Source organism: Gallus gallus, chromosome 4, assembly GCF_016699485.2.
Source record: "Gallus gallus isolate bGalGal1 chromosome 4, bGalGal1.mat.broiler.GRCg7b, whole genome shotgun sequence".
Taxonomy (NCBI): domain Eukaryota; kingdom Metazoa; phylum Chordata; class Aves; order Galliformes; family Phasianidae; genus Gallus; species Gallus gallus.
In genome coordinates, this window is record NC_052535.1 from 8,031,121 (window position 1) to 8,048,529 (window position 17,409).

Here is a 17,409-nt window from a genome sequence, read left to right on the forward strand (position 1 = left end):
CAGGCAGCTTCCAAACCACCCCTCCCCAAGCCTGTAGGGCTGCCTGGGGTTGTTGGTTCTATTGTAACTCATACAGTTAACCTTGGTCCATCGATCCAGTCTATCCAGGTCCCTCTGTAGTGCCTTTCTCCCGTCGGGCAGAGCACCCGACTTGGTGTCGTCTGCAACAACAGCACCGAGTTGGTGTCTTTCTGAACTCCCGTAAGTCTTTGCATTTGCAGAAGTGGTTTGCATGGTTTGTGCTCGGCAAGCCAAACAAATGCAAAGCGAACAAAACCACAGCCATTGTGTGAACGTGCCACGCCGCGGGACAGGCACGAGACAGCGGCTGCGGCGGGAATCCTTCGGGAAGCTGCTTCGCTGTGACTTTGGTTTGAGAATTGCTCTTACGAGGTCAGCAGTGAGAGTGTGCGTGTGGTGGCAGTGCGGGGACGGGGAACAGCCTTTCTAAAAGCTGCAGCGGGCTCTCTGGAGTGTGAAATAGGAAAGTGTATTTAAATGCAATGGATAAATGCCACCACAAGGGAGCTTCAGTCTCTCGGTAGGAGGCAGGGTCTGCTAAAAATTATCGCATCGCGCCATCTGCTGAGGAAGCGCTGCACTGCAGGCCGGTAAGTCTAAGCGGGATTCGCGGGGCTCAGCTCTCTCTCTGCACGCCCTGGGCCTCCTCGTATCCGACCCGCTGGCACGGAAGGCTCGTGTTAGTAGAGGGGTACTTTACTGTAAAATTCACTGACGACCGAACAACGTCAGGAAAACGTAACTTGCAAAAAGAAAACTCTACGTAGAGAATGAAATGGGTGTCACCTTGTTGGGAAGATCCCACCTTACTGTACAGGACTGCAGAATGCTGGCATAGGTCTGAGGCGTTTTTCGATGTGGGCTGTTTGATCTCTATGTTCTGCAGTTCTAAGCCATCTAATATCGATCAGCTGACAGTGTGGTTTAGAGATACTGTTTTATGCAGAAATGAAAATTTGTGTTCCTCTTTTCTTTTGCAAGTGTTATTTTTCTTCATATTTTCTGCATTGCAGAATGCTTTTCTGGCTGCATATTTGTCAGTACGTCACAGGGTTATTGCAGTGCTTTTGTAATAATCTGTTTTGCAATTGAATAGAGAGATGCTTATGATGCTTTAAAGGTTAAAAATGATGTGGCCTAAGGGGAGCAGTTTTATAAGTGCACATGAAGGGACCAAAACAAGAAAACATAAAAGGAAATTACCTCAGACAGTTTAAAGTACATAATAACTGCAAACAATGCAGGAAGGGAATTGTAAAGTTCAGAAGAAAGGTAAATTTTCAGAAGAGAAGAGAAAACTTGGTTAGAGACTGAAACCTTCAGTCCTTTAGTGTGTTGTTTTGATAATATTTGTGTATATCATTCATACAGTTGTTTTGAAGGGTGCTTCATTCTCAAAGGGAGGAGAAGAGTTTTCAATCTGAGATGACTGCAGTTAAATTTAGATGGAATTGTGTCTTTTACTACTTTTTGTAATTTACGGGAAACTATTCCATTTCTGTTGTGAGGTTTATTGAGGGAAAGGGATAGTCTGCTCCAGAAAATTGATGGATTTATATATGGAAGAAAAGATAAAGTAATAATCTTGTGACAGAACATCATTGGCAATTCAAAGGCACTGTGCTTTAGTATTCCATCCAGCTACCAAGCTTGGATTTGTTGGTTTGTTTGCTTATTTAATTTTCTGTGTGTTTTTTTTACACCTACATCTAACAAAGAAGAAAATATATTTACACTGAGACACGTTCTTTAGTGGCTACAGCTGTGCCCTTCGAGAAAGCCCAGCCCACCAGCACTGCTGGCCCCCTGTGCAGCCTGTCCCCCTCCCTGGCCTCCCTCAGCAAAGGGTTTTCAGTCAGTTTAAGCACCAGAAATTTCCTAACCTGGACCATTTTTATGGGTTTGAGAGACCGCCTCTCGAATAGATTAGGGAATGCTGCCTAATTACAGCCAAAAGAAGGTTTGAACAAGAGCAAATGTAAGATGAAGAAATCTTCCTTGAAAGCCGAAATCCTTACGCAGTTGATAACTTGGTTTTCTATTCAATCTCACACAGTCTTGTCAGAAATTATCCTAGTCTCCATATCCCATCCTGCAACTTTTTGTGAAGAAAAATTTGGGGCTAAACTTTATTTTCCTAACAATTCCTTTAAGTGGAGACATTTTTTTGGACAGTGAGTTTGGCCACGACAGATTCATTTCCTTGCAGAAGTGGAAGGGAAGTGAAAGTGCCTTCCATTTAGACTTCCTGCTGAAATAAATGCAGGCATATTTTCATGTGTAGCTTTTCTATTATTTGAAAAACAACAACAACAAAAAACTTCTGTGCTTTAAATGCCACACTCAGTAGATCATTTCTGGACAATTCTCTGAGTTATCCTCCAGTTACTGCTTAGGTATTTTTCCTCCTTAGTCTTACACAGCTGGCTCATGCAAATGTTGATGTTGTGAACTTAGTGTAGTCCTCCTCTGTATACTCCATAGATATGATTGTTAATGTACAAGAGGACAAAATTTTTCATTCCTTTGGCTTATGTAGAACTGTGATGGAGAAAAAGAGGGCCTTGAGGATATGTCTATGAGGAGGGTGAATAATGCTTAATGACTGTGTGTGAACAATGCTGCAGAGTTATGCTGAAAAGAGAGAAAGGTTCAACATAGCATTTTGTTGTCAGCTTCTTTTGGCAAGGGATGAAGTCACTAGAGATCTTAAAGATAAAAAGAATGTACTATGGAAAAAAAAAAAAGCAGCACTTCATCCTTTTAAGGGGAAGGGACAGTGAAAGGCTCTCTGTTCCAATAAAATTCTCCTATTTTCCTCTCTCCTGCAAGATGAGATAGGGAAGTAAGAGGTGAGGCTCAAATACTGCCTGCAGTTATTCTTAGCATACAACCAATTAGAAATACTAAGTCCACGGTGGCTATTACAGAAGTTCAGTTTAATCCCTCCAGAAATTAATTCTAATCAATAAAATGAAATCTCCCCATGGGAAGCTGTGCCTGGAGCTGTCAGGGTAACTAGTAAGCAAAGATGCTAACAGAACTGTCACAGCCCCTCATGTTTGGAGAAGCAGAGGAAATGTGCAGGGATGACACCTCATCTCTAGTACTCTCTCTCACCTAATAATGTCTAGATGTCTCTAAATTCATTCCAGTTTGTTTTTCTTCTGTCTTCCTGTTAGGTTTCCAATTTCCTTTTGCTAGCTGCTAGCTTCCTTTCTCATGACTTTCCATTGCTGTACAAGTATTGTGGAAGAAAACAAACTTTAGTACCAAAAAAGTGCTGGAGAACAACTGCTTTCCCTGGAAAATTCAGTGGTCCCATTTTATTGCTTTACTTCAAATGTGTGTTCAAAGTTTATTCTTGTTTTCTACCTCTTAGAATTTTAAGGTCATGATAATCCTCGTCATCATTTCTCATAAAATTGGCTATTCTACAAATAATTCAAGATTCAAGTGTGTTATGTTTTTATTTTTCTTTGAAAGTTCAATTGAATTTTCATAGCAGCAGCTCCAAGCATGGTTTCAGGCCTGTGTGCAACACGATGTCCAGCTGCCCAAGTGCACGTAGAAGTACATTTTATTATAAAAATCCTGGCTGGACCAGGCTTTGAGCAACATGATCGAGCTGTAGGTGTCCCTGTTTATAGCAGGGCAGTTGGACTAGTTGGCCTTTGAAAGTCCCATCCAGCTCAAACAATTGTGTGATTCTATGGAATTCATATTTTAGAATTTTAAAAATGAGCACAGAATGTCAGTGTTTTCCAAACAAGGAAAAATAAATGATATTGCACTGGTTACTTGAAGCATTGATGTGTTCTAGGAGAACATGAGGAAAGCACGACTTGGAGCCTGAATGGTAAGCAGCAGTGCGCCTCTCCCTCTGGTCCAAGTATTCGTTCATTAAGAGTACAAATGGTTGTGCCATGACTAGAGCAGGGATGACAGTGATCAGGGCGCAGAAGAGTTTATTTCTTGTTAATTTTTTAAAGTTAATATCTGCTATGAAAAGATACTCCAGGTAGCTGGTGAGCCAGGTTCCCTATATGGGAAGAGAGAAGGACACCTGTTGTGCACTTGTCTATGTGGAATCATCACTTGTGAAATCCAAGTGGTCAAACAGCTTCACAAGCTGCCTGTGGTAGTGGTGGCTAGTTTTGACTCAAAGAAAGAAAGGAGAAAAATAACCAAAACAACAGCAACAAACAACAAAAGTCCCTAAACTTCTAGCAATTAAATCCTGTGAAGTTGAAGGTAAATTGTAATTTCTGTGGAGCAGATACAGTGAGGAGAATTAAGCAGAATCATGTTCTTTTGGACGATAAAAAATGATGCTTCTGTTTTCTATTATTGAGTTGTACAATAAAAAGGCGAAGTTGTTACAATATCATTACATTTTCTTAGCAGAGAAAGTTAAGTTTATTTAGATGTAGCATGCTTCATATAAACATAATTTTAATATTTAAAGTTAAAAATGTTTTTGTCTTTTTATAAATATGCTTATGAGATTTCCTTTTTAGAAGAGTTCAATATGATAAATACTATATATTTGTTAAAATACCATATTGCTGAATTCTGAAAGGACATTGCATCAGGGAAGTTAGTCACGTAGTTACATCTTCAGGGAGATTTCATATCTGTTCTGAATTTTCTAATACTGACAAAACAACAATATAACAAACACTAAAATAGATACTGCCCAAATAGTGTGCTTTACAACATAGAATATCTTACATACATTCTTCTTCTAAAATACACTTACGGCATTTGAAATTATCAAAAATGAAATTACAGAAAAAAATCAAATCTTCATTAAAAATTGGCACACAAAAAGAAAACCCTCATGCGTGTAGAATATTCATTTATCTCAAAACATGAACATGCTTATCTTAGTGGTGTAGATTGTTGCACAGTGCATGTGATTTTTTTCTACTGTACATGACAAAGCTGGTAATCTTCAGCTGAGATCAAAGATTGTCATATCAATATGATATAAAATTTTCATTTTGTAACTTGTATTCAATGTCTGCAATTATATGATATATATATATTTAATTTAGTGCTTGGTGATTATTCCAAGAATAGCCAAGTAAGTTTAAGATAATACTAACAGATGGTTAGTGGGCAAAGACAAATCCACTAATAACCTGACACACTGATTGGAATTAAAATTTCACATACAGATGCACTGTGAAAATGATTGGAAATTATATTAGTATTGTTTTGGCAAATGAGATTTTTCTTTTGGCACGTACTTAAGAAAACAAAGATATTTTAGCCCTAGTAGTTCTTGTACAATTCAGTTGAACATACTGATAAAAGTGGATATTTTCTCTTTACTACTGAATAGCAAAGACATTCTGTGCTTCTCTTTGATTTATTACATAATTATTTTAAAGTTAATTTAGTACTCTAACTTCTGAGGCTAGAAATAAAGTTTCTTCTGCAGAGAATATTCTGTTACCAAATACATTTGAGGTCCACTATTTCCTTCTGTACAGTTTTCTTTTGAAGGTATTTCTCTTTTATTCATTTTTGTTTACTTAAAATACAAAGTCTCCTTTTATAAACATGAGCATTACTGCTAACATAAAAAAAAAAAAGAAAAAGGTTTATGAAATCTTATACATCCATTTATCACCTTACTACTGTATTTTATAAATAACAGATAAATTTCTGTAACAAACCCGAACCATTTAAACATATCATCTAATTTTACATATTAGGCAGTAAAAAATAATTCACTTTTTCAAAATTATCTGGTTTTTGCAATGCAGGAAGACTCGTCTTGTGCTCTAATATCATAATGGCCCCAAGACAATTATTCTCTATGATGGGACTGTTATGATGTTTCTAGGCTGTACTGCCTTCTAGAAATGTTTCTTCTCTTCCTGACTCAGTTTTCATGAAACCCCACTCACAGGTTGGTTTCACAGTATGTACAGACATCATGGCAACTTCACAACTACAACGCACGCTCCAGCCCTTCCAATGTTGACAGGGACTTCCTTAAAAACAAAAGAAAAGTGAAAAGGGACAAAACACTTTTAGTAGACTTTTATGGGCAGGACTAGATAAGTTGCTTGTAGATTAAAAGGAAAGCAATTTGTTTATTCATGCTAATGTACCACTCGAAAAATAGATTTAACTAGAACTGTGAGAACAGTCTGAGGTTTTTGAAAAAAGTGTTTTGCAGTTGCTGAGGACCATTGGGGTCTATGTTGGTGGTGTTGCTTTTAGTTATTGTAAAAAAAAAAAAACAAAACAAAAACAACAAAAAAAAAACTTGCTTATCCTTTTATCCAAAACTATGGACTGCGTAGCTACAAAAGAATCTTGACAGTTTTAATGCTTTCTTATGGTCTCAATTCATTGATGTTGTTAAATGTGAAAAATTGAAAGTGCCTCCAGTAGAGGGCATTGCTGACAAAGGCATTGCAGCTCTAATAATGCTTGGTAAGGAAGTGCTGTAGTTAAATACCTTTTTATTAGCATTATTTCATCTGGACATATATCATTTTTCACAAAGCCATTTTGCAGTGTAATTGTTTTCACTTTTCCTGTTCAGATAGGTCTTACTATTTTTAGTTACCTCTGTCCACTCGTTATTTTGAGCATCATAGGACTCCACAGTATCCAGGTATGTGTGGCCATCATAGCCACCAACAGCATATAGTCTGTCTCCCAGAGGACAAATTCCAACAGCATCCCGAGGTACACTCAACGGAGCCACTGTTGTCCAAGTGTCTGTTTTAGGGTCATATCTGAAATGTTTTATGATCAAAATTAGAAAAATACATTGTAGAAATACACTGATATTTCAGATTTTAAAAGCTGGTGGTTCTTTTCCCCTATTTTGGAATTTAGCTTATGTTATGAAGTAGGATGGAAAATCGTGAGGAATAAGATTAAATTCTTTATTCAGCCGCTAGAGGGATCTTCAAACCCTTATTTTCACGTTGTGTGATAAAGTATACATTTCTATGAGATTAACAATCTCTGTGTTTTGAACACAGATGAAGTTGAGGGAATGATACCATGGCAGCAATTGAGTCAGAAAAGTTCTTTTTTTTTTTTTCAGCATAAAGATTTTTGTTTTCTGTTTCTTATCATAATTGACATTTCCAGAAAACTTCACCACAAAATAAATGAATCTCACGAACAAAGTTAATCTCATAACTCATAATCTTAAGCAAAGTTTGTATCTCATATAGTTTCTATCATGTTTGTCAATATCACCCAAACTGGTGGAGGAAGAGACAATTGAAAATTATTTTGTTCCTATGGTATATGGGAGATGTAGCCCAAAGCTGGATTTTGGCACCTGAGAAATACAAATTCCCATGTTGAGTTCATCTTACTGTTGAGTTGTCCTGGCTCACCCTCAGTCAGTTCCAATAGATGTGAGAACAAGGAGAAATTTTCATGTGGCAGTTAGTTGTTTCGTTAGCACAAAATCATTGCAAATCAGTTCTTATGCTCAAAAATATTATTCTAAAAAGCATAATGTGTTATCCAAAGGTAACGTTCCAATTCTGAAGAGATTTCCCTTGCTGCAGTTTTATATTTCCTGAAGTGTTTAAAAAAGAAAAATGTTCTTACCTTTCTACACAGTCGGAAAGTCGAGAACAGTGGTTGGAAGCAGGTGCATCATGACCTCCCACAGCATATAAAAACCCATTGTATGTTGCAACACCAACACCACCTCTTCTCTTTGACATCGAAGCACATAGGCTCCACTTGTTTGTATGTGGATCAAAACATTCCATTGATTTTAAGCAGGAGCTCCCATCTCGTCCACCAACTGCGTATAGTCTGGGGTAAATTACCCACAGGAAGACAAACAATTTCAGTCCTTTTAATAAGAATACTTTATTAACTTCATTCAGATCACTTTAAAATTCCCAGTATGCTTAATATTTACTCTCTGACCACTTTGCTCTGGAACTTTCTCTGCACAATGAGTTTTTCATGCTGTATTTTCTTCATTTTATAATGTAGCTTCAAGCAGTCACATAAGAAAATTAAAAGTCTGTATCAGCTTCTCTAAAGCCATCAGCTTAAGCATTAGGTGAAATTTATGAGAAGTACTACGTATGTTTGAAACACAGTTGGAGTATTTTCTTTGGCAGTCTTATGAAATATTTGACAAGCAATTTTCCTGTACCATTAGTATGTAACGAAAACTTCAGTGCTATCATTATGTTTCAGAAACTTATGACAAAAGTATATTTTCCTCAGTGTCCTAAAGATTTTCTGAAATACAGAATTTACCTTAGAGATATGTCTCCTTGTCTGTTCTGCCTTAAAGGCACTTAGCAAACTACTGGAGATTCAAACCAGTTGTTGTTCAAACAATATATAGCATATAACAACATATAGAGGGGAATGGTAGAAATCCTCATTAAGAAGCACTTTGTGTCTCTTTGTCAATCAATCTTACAAAGTCTGAATTTCTTTTGTATTTCAAGCTAGCTTTGGTGCTGCTAGACTGTGATAGTATTCGCAGTGGGTGTAAAAGATGTGTTTGGATGTCGACTGTGCCAGATGTTCAAGTCCTTCTCCCACTCTGGCCACTACTTACTGCTGTGAAATAGTTGTTTTTTTCTAGCGCAATTGATTAGAGACCTGGGGAGCACCTCAGCCTGTCCAGAGTGAGTCACCCAAATCCAGTTTGTTGAGTTTTGCTTAAGATGTACTTGTCTTTCTCCAGTGACTGGGATAAGTTTTGGACTGCTCTGATGTATGATTTCAAAAAGAGCAATCTTGACTTCTAGAGCAATACAAAAATTTTAGTTCTATCATCTTCTAATGTTTGTGAGTTGAACCACAGGCTTGAGTCTTGTGCAGTTTGTTGCTTGGCCCATAAAAAGCTTGAGAATGGGATTTGTTTTCTTTTCATACTTTACCCTTAGATACAGTCTGCTTGTTTACACAGCTTTCACAGAGAGGAAATCACTGACTTTGCAAACAGATTTTTGTTTCCCTAGCGTACCCAGGATCATCTAAAGATCTTAAAAAACAAAAACAAACAAAAAAACCTTGTATCATTCCCTGAGGAGAAATCGCATATTCCTTCATTGACTGGTGTTCTCAGTAGACCTTTTATTGGTCAGAAATGTTGCCCCACTGAAACTAGGTGTTTTCTGGTGGGATCAGATAGAAAAAAATACGTCATGCATTAGGGAAACAGAGAGGAGAAGCATTTTGCTCGGCTAGACTGCAGCAGTAGCAGTGACTGATGGATGTTTGAGTTTGGCTTCCCCTGGTATGCCAGCGATTACATCACTGAGCTAACAGACGTGATTTAAGCCAAGCAGGAGACAGGGTGTATCGGAGGTGATTGAGAACAGAGTCAGGATCGGGCTGGATTTCCTCTCTGACAAAGTAGTTTCCTGCACATCCCTGTGAAAGGCACCCAAAGGAATTTCTAGTGAAGCTTATGCTGAGAGCATTTCCTCTGGGATACAACAGGGACTTGGACAGGCAGTTCTACTCCTCAGATTTTTTGAATAAATGTTTATAATCATGTCTTGTTCTATTGCAAAAGCTTGGTTTTTGTATATGAAGATTTATGTTTGCAAATATCTGACCTCTTTATTTCTACTCTATATCCTTTCATAAATCACTGGAATTTGAGAAGTGAGCAGGAAAGCCAATGATAAGGTTTCAGGATAGACACAGATTTCTGCATACAACTGTGCCCCTACGAACTCTGCACTAAGAGGCTTTCTACCTCAGATTGCAATAAGAGGGAGTATTGGCTCAAGCTACGCTTTCCAGTGTATCGTGAGGTTTTCTACCAGACTTTCCTATTTCTAACACCAGATGATTTTGCTGAAAAGGAGAAAGTTATTTCAAATGGTGCTTCCTTAGATATATTGATTTAAAAATGCAAACATAAATTTGGATATTTTTTAAGGTATTTGATCAATAGCTTCCGTAAGTTGTAGACCAGGTAAAATTCTGATTTTCAAATTGTCTTAAGTTTAAAAATGTTTAAAACATGTTTGCAAGTTAGAAAACAGTTTAGTGATAGAGGAAAACCTTTTCTTATTTTTGTGCATTACATTTTCTCTTTGTTTTCTTGTGGTGATTAATTACTATAAGATTGAAAAGAAAGTATAAGAAACTGCATTTCCAAGGAAGGAAGTAAATGAAAAGGCAAAGAGAGTTTTTCCTGTTGACATACTTGCTATTTAACGCTGCAACCCCTACAGTGCTTCGGGGGGTGGACATGCTAGCAACATAATTCCATTGCCGGGCTTGAGGGTCCCATCTTTCTACGGTGTTCAGGTAACTCCACCCATCATGGCCACCAACAGCATACATTGGTCCTTCCAGCATTGCTACTCCTTAAAGAATAGAGTTAGGGACAGATTACTGTATCTAATAATTTCAGTGACTAATGAAGTATTAACTTCTTGCTTTAATTGCCTGTATACAGATAAGCAGTTTCAGCTAGTATTAAGCCATCTAAAAGCTGCTTTGTCATTAAGAAGAATAAACAAATAGAAACAAAATATTTTGAACACAATATCTTTCAGAATAAGCATTATCTTTTGCCTAAAGATCAGAAGAAAGCTGCTTTTGTTTTCTTGGAATTTTTCTCCCAGTTCTGTTGACCTTGTTCTGAATCAAATCTGCACCCCTACACAAGAAACAATGCTATTCTTAAAAAAAAATAAAAAATAAAAAACGGAGCCAGACAGTGAAAAAATTGTTCAGAGCAACCAACTACTTGTCCCTTCTTCTGAGCCAGCTGAAGCTCTGTAGTCCCACCAGCATGAAGCCAAAGTGGATGGCAGCTGGCTGGCCTGATTGCCTGTAGTGTACTGTAACATTCTGGTGCCTGGTGAGTGGAAATAAGAGCTGGCTTGTCTATGTTGCCCTTGAGGCACAGGAGAGTGAACTTGGCTGTCTATTCAAAGCTCTCTGTGAACACATCCTGTGTTATTTACCATCCTCAGCAAGAGGTACCCCTCCCCTTTGGAGAGCTGCTTCTGTCACTGATCTTTGCTCCCTGTTAGGTAAGGCAAGATGTTGGAATTTGGCTGCTTAAAAGTTTTCTAAATCTATCTTTTCAGGTCTAAATATACATGGCCTATTTTATTTTTTTTTTTTCCAAATGTGCTTAACTCACCACAGAATCACACTGAAACTAATGGGACCTGTAAGTGTAAGCAGCTTTGCAAACTGGGCTGATACACAGTCAAAAGCCTGACTCTGGGCACTCAAGACTTCACTACTGCAACCTATTTGTTGGCTAGAATCATGTCCCTGCATAGAGACTTCATTCTGTTTTGCCTTCTTGTCTTTCTTACTGTTATTTGTTTTTCAGAAATCATATTCCCTCCCATAGTCTTCTCAACTTTAAACTTATCTTTTATTGTTCCAGAAGTATACTCTGGATTTCATATTTGTTTTGTTAATTCACCATGAATATTAGGATTACTGGGCATTAAAGGCCATAGATGTCAGACTGTGGTTGTGCACTCTAGAACTTGTAATTTCAACATTAAAATTAGTGAAGTTGTACTAATTTTGTAACAGCAACTTTTTCTTCACCATGAGGAACTCTCTGATCTGATTTTCAGAGGTATTAGGTACCCATGAGCTTAAGTCATTATTTTCAAAAGCTGAAAACCAGGTTGTTTCTGTATTGGAAATGTACACCTTGATGACTAAATTGGATGAAGAGTCGATTATTCTCCCTGTTGCTTATATTCTGGAATTTTATAAAAGCAAAATTAAGCGTGGAAGACCACTAAAATATAGGTGAATACTAATAGATATCACTTTCATAAAATTATGTCAATGGGCAAATTTGTCTTTGAAAAATATCTTCTGCAAATATCGCTGCATTTTAGTAAAGGCTTAAAAAAGTTGTCAGCTGGAATGAATCTGTGATCCAAACCATTTGCAAAGAAGCAGCACCTCTTACCTAAGCCATGTCTGTGTGTTGACATAGGAGGCATTACAGTCCAGACTTTGGTGATAGGGTTGAAACATTCAACAATATTGGAGGTTTTCAGACCATCTCTTCCTCCCACAATGTAGAGCTTGTTGTCAATTACTGCAACTCCAAACTGTAATCGTCTGCCATTCATGGTACCAATTTGTATCCAGCTGTTAGTCCTAAGGTCATACTTTTCAATTGTAGTGGTGCCTATTAAAGATAGTAGTATGATACAATATGAGACAGCCTTGAACTGATCACTATCCAGCAGTCAGTAGTTGACCCATTTTGATACATTATCATATTGTAAAAGACTGAAATTCTGTATTTTGACCTTTCCTACATCTTTCTGAGAGCTTCAGTTATGAGAGTGAACACAGTGCAACAGCTGTATTAATTGCATGCATGATCATCAAACAGATGGGAATAAACCACTGATAGGAAGGTGCAGAATTACAGCTAATTTTTAGCACAGAGCAATTGTAGATAAGTTAAATCTGTCACTCAGTTAAGTAGTATGAGGGTAGTTGGTTTATTTGTTCTTCATTCTTTCTGAGTATGGTACCTCACAACTATCTGTTTGTTAATCAAAAAATTGCCTAAATTAGTAGTGCTTCCTAAAACTAAAAGTATATCTGTGAATCTGCCTGCCTCAGTTTCCTTTGTGCAATGGAGGGAGGCAGAACGCTGAAGTGTGAGTGCACGTTTGCCTTCCACAGGCAGCTTCTCTGAGGTTCACCTGTGCAGCCTTGCAATAACTACTTGTCTGCCATAATATGTAAGCTGCATTTTCAGTTTTTTCAGGTCACTGAACTTCTGGTCACGGTTTTACTGAAACTATTCATAAGGCCCCAACTCCCTGCCATTCAAAAATGACACTTTTCCATCTGCTGGCTCTGTCAGTCACACTCAGCTGCTGTAATTGCCCCCACGAGAGCTGATTTAGCACAGGGGGACATGGCTGAGCTACTGCTGAGGCAGGAAGAGGCAATTGCCAGTTGCACACACAGCACGCTCTGGAGCTCAACTTCAGCTCATCTGAAGGCAACCAGATGAGAGAAACAGAGCTGATTTCCTGCCTACTCCTTGACTGAGATTTGTTACAGGAGAACTCATATTTTGAGAATAACAATAGGCAGTTTGTGGATGAATGGTTTGTGACTGCAAAACAAGCAATGCAGTAATGCAGAAAAGAAAGGTAGTTTGCTCTAGAGATGTTTTCCTTAGTAAAATCTGCTGTAGTTCAGCTGCTGTACTCAACAGATATAGTAAAACAAGAGCATATGTGATGTGATTGTTTGTTTCCCTCTACGTGCCTTTCCAGATACACAGATTGGGGAAGAAGCTACCTGATCCATCTGCTATAAAAGCAATTTAATTCTGAGCAACTCTCAGAGCAAACTCTCTGTTTGCTCTTCTTTGCTTTGATTCTGTCTCATTTATTTTATGCTAATATGTGAGTGCCCCAAAGTTCTCAGCTTCAAAAGAAGTATCTCACATACTGGAGAGAAAAAAAAAAAAGAGAGAGAAAGATATTAAGGTGTACAGTGTGTTCGTACCCCGTAGGCTGTAATTTTTACAGAGGCTTGAAAGTAGGTTTTGAAAGTTAATGTAGTTTAGGCACATTCACTTTTTTTTTTTTAAATACTAGTCCAAAAGTGGCTCTTTGATCTTCTCTTGATCATTTGAATTTGAGATTTGACTTCATATACCACCTGAGATAAGCACAAAGCCAAACCTGGCACTCCCTAAGAGTTCTTGTTTTCTTTATCACAGAAAGCACATTCTAGCCAGAGGTTCAGTTCTTCCCTTCTCAGAGATGTTCTTCCAGTGCCTCATAGTCTCTTAGGTTCTGTTTCCTTTATCTTACAGTCCAGCTCAGGCTGAAGGTATGAGTCAGAGATATAGAGGACAGCAGGGAGGAGAGGAAATGCTGTTCTAACCATCAAAAGGCAGAAGTTCAAACAGCTGGCTCTACTCCAAGGTAGTAAGTAGAAGAGGCACCAACAGGAAATGAAGATGTTGACTGAAATAGCCCATTCTTTGTATAATCTTTACTGAAAAAAAAACCTATTATAAAATTTTATTCTCATTTTTAATAGTTTAAAGGTAATTTTGAGTTCTTGGTTATTTTATGTCATTCATAAATAACAAGAATTGCTAATTAAACTTCACTAGTTGCTATGGCTTAACTTCATTTTTCTAAATTGTCCTGAGAATGAATGTTTTCTCTTTGTATTACGATCTCAGTGAACACACAGTTTGCATTTAAATTGATGGCAGAGGGTAGTAAGGTAGCACTGCATAGGAAACGTTAGTCATCAGCAACTTTTTCCAAACCATGAAATGGATTAACTTCTCTGTGATTCTATTAATAGTGAATTTGCACAGCTGAAAGTAATGCTGCTCAGCAAGTTACTAGACTTTAAACTAATTACAATTCTTTGGCACCAAGCAGTGGAGTCCTGTAGAAAGTAATTTAAGATACCTCCATACTAAATGGAATAGTGTAATTTGTAAAGCTGTAAAAGGGTTGCAGTTGTGAAAATCAAATCATAAAATCTGGAATATATCTATAACATTTAGCTTTCAGCTACAAACCTGAAGAAAATTCTATATGTGATCCTGAAAAAACGTTATTTAGAAACAGGATTCTTGCAAGAAGGAATAATATCTAATATACAGGATCGATTTCTACAATTTTTCCTTCCTTTTCCATCCTTAAATTGCTGTTTTTCTAACAGAAACTTTTTGATAACTGTCATATATTTTCTGGGTGTCTGTAATACTATTATTAGTCAATGCAGTTAAATATTTCAGCTTACCTTTAGTGGCATCCATACCTCCTACAGCATAAAGTGCACCCACTGTAGACTTCCTAGGCTTTGTTCGAGGGCTCTGCATCATGGACCGTCTTTCTGGTAGGAGATGGTACTTCATAGCCTCCATGAGAAGTTTCTGGCATTCTAGGTCGTCTGCAAACATTGGACTATTTTCTAGATCGGCTAGTAACTAAGAAATGAAAAGTGATGATCTTATGTGTATCTAAATCATTAAAAGTTGGATGTACTTCAGTAAGTAAAGTCTGTGTAGCTATAAAGATAGGTGAAAGTGCTATCTGGGAAAGAAATGTTGTATTTTTGAGATACCATGAGACTGATATGTTTATAAAGGTAATTGTGAGCACAGTAATTACATTTACTTTTTTCTTCTATCTTTCCATTAATAATCATACCTATTATGGAGTTAACAAAAATAAAAAAAATAATAAGAAAAAATTCCACATCAGGAAATAACAAATCAGAAGCAAAAAAGCAGCACTTCTCTACAGATGTTGTTTTGTTTTGTTTTGTTTCTGTTTAAATGATGCTTGAGGCAAAAATTTCAGTTTATGGTTAAGGCCCCTGTTAGCCCTTCACTTCCATACCTGAGGGGGAAGTAGAGGCAGTCTGATATAAGATAGAAGCATCCCTAGGTCTTGTTGCCGGTTTTGCAAATCATGTCTCACCCACATCATAAGTGCCTGGAATATAACTTCCTCATCTGGAACATTGATGTCATCGCTAGACAGGAGTTTCGCAATCTCATTAGCAGGGAGTAAAAGAAATTCCTGGTTTTTAATAACTTCTGTGAAGTGTTCCTAAAAGGAAAAATAGATTTCAATGCACTCATGATTTTCACACCTTGAATTAACCTTTTCTTAGGTAATATAGTCTTTGCATATACTGTAGTTCTATTTTGTTCTAGGGTGTAGGGAATTATAATACATATTCTGTAAGTCACAGAACCCTCTTCTACCATTTAAGGGAGACTGGTTTCTCTTTGAAGCCTTGCTTTTGTAGGGCTGAGGATCAGTGATCAACTTCACCACTACCGTGCTTATGGCTGCAGTTGGCTTCCTGTTGGCATGTCCTCGCAGGATTTGCCACTGGCAGTTTTCACCATCAGTGTGATCTTAATGCTACAGCTTAATAGAAACACAATTTGAAGATAAATGGTATATCTTTTGAATGGTTAGTGGGTATTCAACGTAACTGTATAGCTTGTGTTACAAGTGGATTTCCTAGCTTTCAACTATTCAAATAGAGTTCAGATAGTTCTTTACTGTGTCTGCTGCTGACTATATGTCTCTACTCTGTAGTAGAAAATGAAGGGAAATTAAACTCACTTTTCTGATAGTACTTTTGGGGCAGTTAAAAACTGGGCAAATCTTGAGAAAGTGGTCTAAGACCATAATCTACTGCTGTGGTTAACTGCTATGTTAACTTTTCTGCACATCCACATCCTGCTTTAATATTTTGTGACATTCAGAGAATAGGAACAGGAAGGCCAGTCCACATTTAGTTACAAATTTAGTACAAGATGTTTATCAGAACAAGGTCTATCTGCTTGTAAAGATACTAGGCAGGAAACTGTTAATACTTTGCATCAATGGCTGAAGTAGATGAAGGGAAAAGCTTCCTTTGTGTCTGTTTTTGTTGAATGGATGTGGTGTTTATAGCTTATCTTCTGTAAGTGTTTAAATGTTACTAGTTCATTTGGATGATCTCTGTATTTACAGTCCATCTTTATAGTCTTTTCCCTAAGGTACACATTTTCAAGTGGTTGAGGCTGGCTCAACGCAAAACAGAATGTTTTATTTATCCTCTTCCACAACAGTCTGTGTGCATGCATTGGTACAATCTCGTTCTCCAACGTCTTTTGAAAATCAGCTCAGAAATCTGGCCTGTGAATTTAAAACGGTTAAAGTTGAGGCCCATATGGCTGGGACTCGTGGGACAAAAGAGGTAGAAGAGGGGGGAATTTCCTGTTTTCAGCTGAGAATATAATGGTATAGAGCAGCAAGGACAATGCTGCTATGTAGGGCTTGGGTGATCCTTCTAGCTTCAGTGCCCTTTTTCAAACTTTAAAATATAAAAGAAATCTAGATTGCTGCTGAACAAACCATTCATTAGTATGACAGGAAGGAGCACAACCAGTGCCCTCAATCTGCACATGCCACTCTCATTTACTTCATCATGTGGAAGTGTGCGGTCTCTTCCTGGAATGCTCTTAGCATTATGAAGCCTCTAAACTGGTTTTGACATACTGTGCTAATATTTCAAGCATGAAGCTGCCATGTGTCTCCTAACAAGGAGTTCTTTTTATATCCATTTAGCTGTGGCAGTTGCTATTCTTTTTGTGTTTAAAGATGCTATAGCACATCTTGATGCCCTGAATATTTATCCCTTGATTTGGTTTCACAGCCAGCTATCTTGCTTCTCTGTTTCCACACTGAATATTCATTTCTCACTTTCAGCCGGAGGAGGATTATGCTTCAGTCAAAGATGTGCTTCTTTTTAGCATTCCAAATCTTTTTCATACATTCTTTATTTTGGATTTTGTTGTGTATGTGCCTCACCTTAAAATCAGCTTTGGAATTTTCTTGG

At 37.6% G+C, this 17,409-nt stretch overlaps 1 protein-coding gene and 1 long non-coding RNA gene across 2 annotated transcripts in view; one reads left to right on the top strand and one right to left on the bottom strand.

Moving 5' to 3' along the window:
- The first annotated feature begins 217 nt into the window (after positions 1–217).
- The window catches only part of LOC107052057, a 229,947-nt gene continuing 212,755 nt past the window's right edge, over positions 218–17,409 (top strand). The window contains exon 1 of the long non-coding RNA XR_006939083.1: positions 218–611. This is a non-coding gene — a long non-coding RNA (uncharacterized LOC107052057). The remainder of the gene's footprint in view (positions 612–17,409) is intronic.
- KLHL4 (kelch like family member 4) overlaps positions 3,473–17,409 on the bottom strand; it is a 34,627-nt gene continuing 20,690 nt past the window's right edge. The window contains exons 5-11 of the mRNA XM_420250.8: positions 15,408–15,620; positions 14,806–14,992; positions 11,966–12,190; positions 10,214–10,376; positions 7,624–7,836; positions 6,614–6,785; positions 3,473–6,029 (exon numbers count right to left, since the gene is read on the bottom strand). Coding sequence (XP_420250.2) covers positions 5,970–6,029; positions 6,614–6,785; positions 7,624–7,836; positions 10,214–10,376; positions 11,966–12,190; positions 14,806–14,992; positions 15,408–15,620 — 1,233 coding nt within the window. The 3' untranslated portion in view covers positions 3,473–5,969. The remainder of the gene's footprint in view (positions 6,030–6,613; positions 6,786–7,623; positions 7,837–10,213; positions 10,377–11,965; positions 12,191–14,805; positions 14,993–15,407; positions 15,621–17,409) is intronic.